The 6,623-nt window shown below is 36.2% G+C and overlaps 1 protein-coding gene across 1 annotated transcript; it reads right to left on the minus strand.

The window, feature by feature from the left end:
• Positions 1 to 3,289: 3,289 nt before the first annotated feature.
• LOC110777322 (ATP synthase gamma chain, chloroplastic-like) lies at positions 3,290 to 6,623 on the minus strand. Its single transcript, NM_001426326.1, has 3 exons — positions 5,862 to 6,623; positions 4,542 to 4,792; positions 3,290 to 3,875 (listed from the first exon to the last, which is right to left on the minus strand). Exons 1-3 carry the CDS (start codon positions 6,392 to 6,394, stop codon positions 3,565 to 3,567), a joined length of 1,095 nt encoding a protein of 364 aa, NP_001413255.1. The 5' UTR covers positions 6,395 to 6,623; the 3' UTR covers positions 3,290 to 3,564.

The following is a 6,623-nucleotide window of genomic DNA, read 5'->3' on the forward strand; positions in this document are numbered from 1 at the left end:
TGTTCAAATAAACAAGGTATTAAGAAACATTTCAATTCGATCAGATTGCATGTTAGACAATTAATGTTATTGTACTTTTTATTAATATATTTTTATCTTTTAGACCAAAAAAAATTAAATAAAACAACAATATTGAAATATAGTATGTGAAAAGAGGAGGGATAAAATGAGGTAAGTGCAATGAGACGGAGAAAACAGTATAAAATAAACAATAAGTGCACTAGATACAAATAAATTAAGCCACCACATTTCACCAGCAACCACCGTTGGCGTAGAATTTTGCCCGAGAAAAATCATACAATATCCATATACTAATCGATCAACTTTTTTTCTCGACCAAAATAAAACGAGTTTCATTATTCTACACGATGGGACGAAAATCAATTACCGTTTTACCATATGACGAGACAAAAGTACGTTTCATCTAGGCCTACCCTATCACAAAAAAGTTGGCTAAAAGTAGTTTGAAAGTTAGGCAAATCAATTTCCTCTGGCCATTACGTGAAAGAAGAAAATCATATAGTAACAACTCATTAAAGCAAAAACCAACATGATCAATCTAGATAAATTACTTTGTCCATTCCTTTTACTCTTTACGTATTTCGTTTTGGACGTTCTCCTTTATCGATTTATATATTTTGTACGTTTGGAATATTTTCTTTTGTATTGCAACTTTTTGGATAGATTCATGTACTCGTCATTCAATTTTACCCTTACTCTCGATAAAACCTCGTGTCAATAGTTAATTTATATTTACTCAAAATATTTTTTTTAAAAAAAAATCATCCGTTATTTTAATTTATCTACCAAGGTTCTCATTTTCTTAATTTAACAAACATAAATACATGCCTACTTGTCGACCGATTACAGTTACATCAATAACACAAGTTAAATTCATTTTTTAAAACAAAATAAATAGAGAAAACAAAATAATTTCCACTTTAATTATTCGTTAATCCGCATGCATAATAATACATTAACAAACACACGGAATAAAAAAGAGAAAGGAAGGAGTGCTTATCAAAGTGAGAAAAAATTGCTTTTTTCTTTCACCAAAAAAAAAAATCAAAGTGAGAAAAAATTAGGAATCTTGATAACCAAGCATTATTAATTTAACAAAATCTTGAAAATAATTTAAAAACACTGAAAACTTAAAACCCTAATCCCGCGTTTGTTTTCCCCCAAACCATTTTCCCGCCTCTTCACCACCATTTTTCTTCTACTTTAAACCCCCTCACTTCATCTCTTTCCTCCAATTCTCACCCACTCACTCCTCTTTCTCTCTCCTCAAATCCCTCTACTTCTTCTCCACAATCCATCCATGGAGATGAAATCATCACCATCACCACCATCATCATCACCATCGCCGCCGTCATCAACATCATCGCCACCGTCATCAACATCATCGCCACCGTCGTCATCAACACCATCATCATCGTCATCGTACAGTAGGTACCTGAGACCAGGAGCGCTGGCACAGATGAGAAACACGAAGAAGCTCACCACCATCAGAAGGTCGCAGATCTGTCTCTCTCTCCTCCTCCTCACGAACTCTCACCTGCAAACTCCAACACCAGGTTCCAACTCCAACTCAAACCCTAATTTGTCTTTGGATTTGGAAGTGGGCCCTACTTTCTTCCCTCTCTCTCCTCGCCGACCTCGTTGTCTCCGCCGTAAAAAGCTCGCCGCTGTCTCCCCCATTTTCACCCCCTCCCTATCCTAATTAAACAATTTTTGTTTTTTTTGGTACTTTTTTTTGGAATACAGGTGAGAAAAAAGAGTAGATTGTACAACGGGATGTGTTAAATTGTGTAACAAAACTGTTTAATTATGAGTTCAATTATCGAATAAATGCAATTAATTTGTAGATTCTTCATACAATTGTTCAACTGTTTGATTTTGAGTTGACATAATAATAATAATGGAAAAATGATTGGAATAGCAAATTGGGGCTTTTCTTTGTTTTAATTCGGTAACAGTCTTAGATTCCAGAATCCAGATCATTTTTGTTACATTTGATCGATGAATTGAAGAAGTAGATGGTTTCAATTTAGGCGGCTAATTGAATTGGATTGAATTGAAGAAATAATTGTCAATTTAGTGTTTGGTTGTGATCTAATTGCTCAGGTTGTATTAGATGTAATCAATTAGCCTTCTTTAGCATTTACTTCCCATTTTGAGTTGTGATCAGTGATTAATATAGCTAAATTTTGTGTTATTCGTGTTAAATCCGCGCATAAATGCTTCGGTTACTATGAAATACTCACTCTGTTCATTTTTTTGCCTCATAGTCGAATTCACTTTATTAAGAATAGAGTGTAAAATGTGCACTTGGATTGTTGATCTTGCTCTCATTTCGTTGCACGACCTCTAACGAGTTATGCTCTATTGATCTTGCCTTCTGAGTTTCACAAACTCGAACTCTTTGATACTAGCTTCTTGATTTAGTACTTGTTATGCAAATAGTTATCAAGATTCAAACATGTAATTGAAACAAACAAGTATTGATTTACTACTCAAACATCATAGTGATCAAGATTCAAGCATGTACATTGAAACAGAGATGTATTGATTTACTACTAGAAAACTCGAGCTTATAGTGCAACATATATAGGAAACATGCCAACTTATTTAGCTGCTAACATACCAAGCAAAAATCTAGGAACAACCAACAAATTTACTTGTATAGTTGTATTTATTACGGGACACAATCAGTTACTTGTATCTTTAACCCCTAACAAAATATAATCTTTACTCTCTTAATTCAATTCTAAAAATCACTTATAGTTGTGAGATAGTTGTATTGATAACGTGGTAGAACTAGAATTCTTCTGGTTAACAAGAGCTATCATCATGCAAATGTACTTGTATAGTTGTATTTATTACGCGACACAATCAGTTACTTTTATCTTTAACCATTAACAAAATCTAATCTTTACTTAATTCAATTTCGAAATCCATTAATTATTTTGAGAGAGTTGTATTAATGTCGCGGTAGAGCTAGAAATCTTCTAGTTACCAAGAGCTACAAGCCCGACCATTAGGAGGTCTGGTCGGATTTAGCTTTGACCGATCAATGTACTTGTGATCACATAGAGTTTGTGAAATTTGCTACTTCCTCAATATTTTCTTTTAGTTGTTCCATTTTGATTGGACATATTTGCCAACACATAACTTTCATCATCAATATCTTTAGTTGCGTGTCAGTAAAAACTATAAAAATGTAATATCATCGAAAATATGCGTTGATCGAGACGATTATATCATATCTATATGACTATATTTTCCAGTACGCATGTATAACCAACAGAGGTCAGAGTTATAGTTCCAAAAGTCAATAGGACACCGCTAAAAAAAACCGGAGGAAGTATATAAAAAATATGAAAAGTAATTACAAATTAATCAAAATGATCTAATTAATCTCTCTGCACTTGATATATCCCCTGTCCATTTCAAACCATCACAAAAACGTACATAATATATCCATATTTATAATTATACCAACAATTATTAACCAAAAATAAGTAAGTACAAATAACCATATTGTAAAAACAAATTGATTAATCAAACACATGCATTAGCACCAGCAACAATCTCCAAGATCTCACCAGTAATCTTAGCCTGACGCGCTCTATTATAATTAATAGACAACGTCTTCTTCAACTCATTCGCATTATCAGTAGCATTACTCATAGCAGTCATCCTCGCAGCAAGTTCACTAGCAAGTGATTCTTGTAAAGCCCTCAAAATCTGACTGTTTAAGTATAATGGAAGCAAAGCGTCGAGAATTTGAGCAGGATCTTGTTCGAATTCCAGAATTGGGGAAAATGCTGGTGTTTCGGTTTTGATCATGTCTCTTTCTACCGTTAGCTTACCTGATAGAATTATGAGAAAGCTTAGTTGTAATTGATGTTTGCAATGAAGTATTTTTATACAAGTGTAAGTATATTACAAAGTTCACGATAATATCAATTTGCTAAAATAATGAGGATATTGTACATAATTAGAAGATATTATAAAATCAAAGGATTTTTTTTTTTGTTAGAAATGACAGTTTATAAGATAGTTTTTTTTTTGGGAAATGACCTTTTATAACGAAAGTGGTAATTTCGGACCTAAAAGGTTAAAACAAGAATTTTTTTGTTGACTAGGGTCTTTGACCGGTATTTTGGAGTTGACCCAATTTTCTGGCGTTGACTTGGACATGTATCAATCAGAGACTGACACGTGTCATATTAAACCTTTTTAAAAAATAAAAAAAATAAAAAATCAATTCCCTCCAAAATCCCCTCCGCTAAAATCAAACCTATCACTAATATGTTAAGTGTATTTACACATAATCAGTAACCATATACCAATGATGTCTTGGCCTAGTGGTTAAGATTGAGGGTCTGTGTACAATAGTTCTCAGGTTCGAATCCCCCGCCCCCATTTGTAATTTATATTGCCCTAGTGGCTCATTCGCACCAAAAAAAACATAATCAGTAACCATATAAATGATATATATCCTTCATATTATTATGATATTGTCTCAATATTACCTTCTTTTGTTGTGAGACGGAAGAGTTCGTCTTCTGCTGCGTCGACACATTTTCCATTGATGTCGCAAATTTCTCCTTTGGGTGAGAGGGGGAGTAGGGTGTGGATTACTGGGTCTGATTTTACTAAAGAGACGAATTTTGTGTAGAGCATTTCGACTTTGTCGACTTCTTCGCTTACGAATAGGGAGAAGACGTCGTCTGCTATGGCTTGTGCTTCTTTGGCGGTTGGTAGGTTTGTTCCGTCGAAGTACCTGTAAGGAAGACATATAATCTGTAAAATTAGAGTTTTGTGAAGTAAATGTGTGCCAAATATATATATATATTTGATTTGTGTGTATAACGTTGTGACGTATTAATAAAATATTATGTTAGAAATAAAATTCGATGTGATTATGGTGCAATTAGAAACGCCTATACCCTGGAGATTTAACACAACTATTAGATGAAAATAGAAGGAAAAAAAAGATATTTCGGTGTGTTTTCAAAAACCAATCCTGGGAAGCCTCAGCACACCACGTACGTGTCACAAACTGGCCGGACGCTGGTGGTGCACAGGGATGCCCCCTTCTGAACCAAAACACTAGGGGAAGTACTTCAAAGTATATACGGAGTACATCACATGCCTGTATTTAAACAAGATAAAAATTTATTTTTTCTATTAACGTGGGACAAACTGATTTCCACCTAATAATAGTTTACCTTCTCAAGATTTAACATAGTTATCCGAAGAAAAGAGAAGGAAGAAGCTATTTCGGTGTGTTTTCAAACCCAACCCAAGGAAGCCCCATCACACCGCGCATGTGTCACTAGCCGACAGGGCGGCGATGACGCACACCTAGGATGCACCTTCTAGCCCAAACCACTAGGGAAATTATTTCAAATAATATACTTCACATGCCCATATTTAAACAAGAGAAATTCATTTTCCTACCAATGTAGTACGAACTTATTCCCACCAAATATCACGGAGTAGTACTTAAAATAGACCTGATCATAATGAACACTGCCCCGAAAAAAAGTGGATTTTGGGCAGAATTGTTAGGCCTTTTATCCGCCCCGGACCAACCCGACTTTTAAATTTTTTAGGTGAATTTTGAACAACTCAAAATTGCAAGTTTAATTATAAATTTGACACGGCCTGAATGGCCCAAAAAGCATGGCCAAAAAAGCGGATTTTGATAGAAATTTCCGACCCTAAATTTAGCCCGGCCCGACCTAGTGGACAGAATTTTAAGTCGAACCAAGCCCGCAATTTGATCAAGTCTAACTTAACACATGAGTTGTTTTTTCCGGTAACTTTTGCATTGTTTCCGACCGTACCTGTCGACGGGAATCTCAGGACGCCGGATAAAATAAGTGTTTCCTTTCTTTCCAATACTAATAATAGTATAATCAACACCAAGCTTCTTAAGCTCAGCAATCCTAGACTCAGCCTTCTTCAGCAACATATTATTAAACCCGCCGCAAAGACCACGGTCGCCGGTAACCACCATCAACGCCACCTTCTTCACCGTCCGAATCTTCGTCAGAGGAACATCAACATCCTCAGTCTGTAGCTGTTCATTCATGTTGTAAAGAACTTCGACTAGAGTCTCCGAGAAGGGGCGACCGTTTACGACGGCTTCTTGCGCACGGCGGACTTTAGCGGCAGCGACGAGCTTCATTGCTTCGGTGATCTTCTGCGTGTTTTTGACTGATCCGATCCGGTCTCGTAGCTCACGGAGGTTTGCGCATTGGATTGGGTTTGTGGTGGGGAGGGTGGTGGCGTTGTTTGGTGGTGCTTGGGTGGATTGGGTGGTGGTTGGGAGGTGGAAGGTGCTCACGGAGGAGCTGAAGGAGAGAGAACATGCCATTTTGGGTGGTTTTTTTTGGGGTAGGAGGTTTCTCTCTCTAGGTAGGAAATGGAGTTAGGAGAGAGAAATTAAAAAGTGGTTGATTTCTGCTATACAAATCTTATCAGAGAGAAGGGTGTGATGTGGAAAAAAGGAGGGAAATGAGAGGTTGAGGGGAGGAGGGTGTTGGAATTGTGGATGAGGTTTTTGTTGTAAGGATGGATAAGGAGGGAGATTTTGGCCATTGAAT

The sequence above is a fragment of the Spinacia oleracea genome, chromosome 6 (genome assembly GCF_020520425.1).
Source record: "Spinacia oleracea cultivar Varoflay chromosome 6, BTI_SOV_V1, whole genome shotgun sequence".
NCBI lineage: Eukaryota > Viridiplantae > Streptophyta > Magnoliopsida > Caryophyllales > Amaranthaceae > Spinacia > Spinacia oleracea.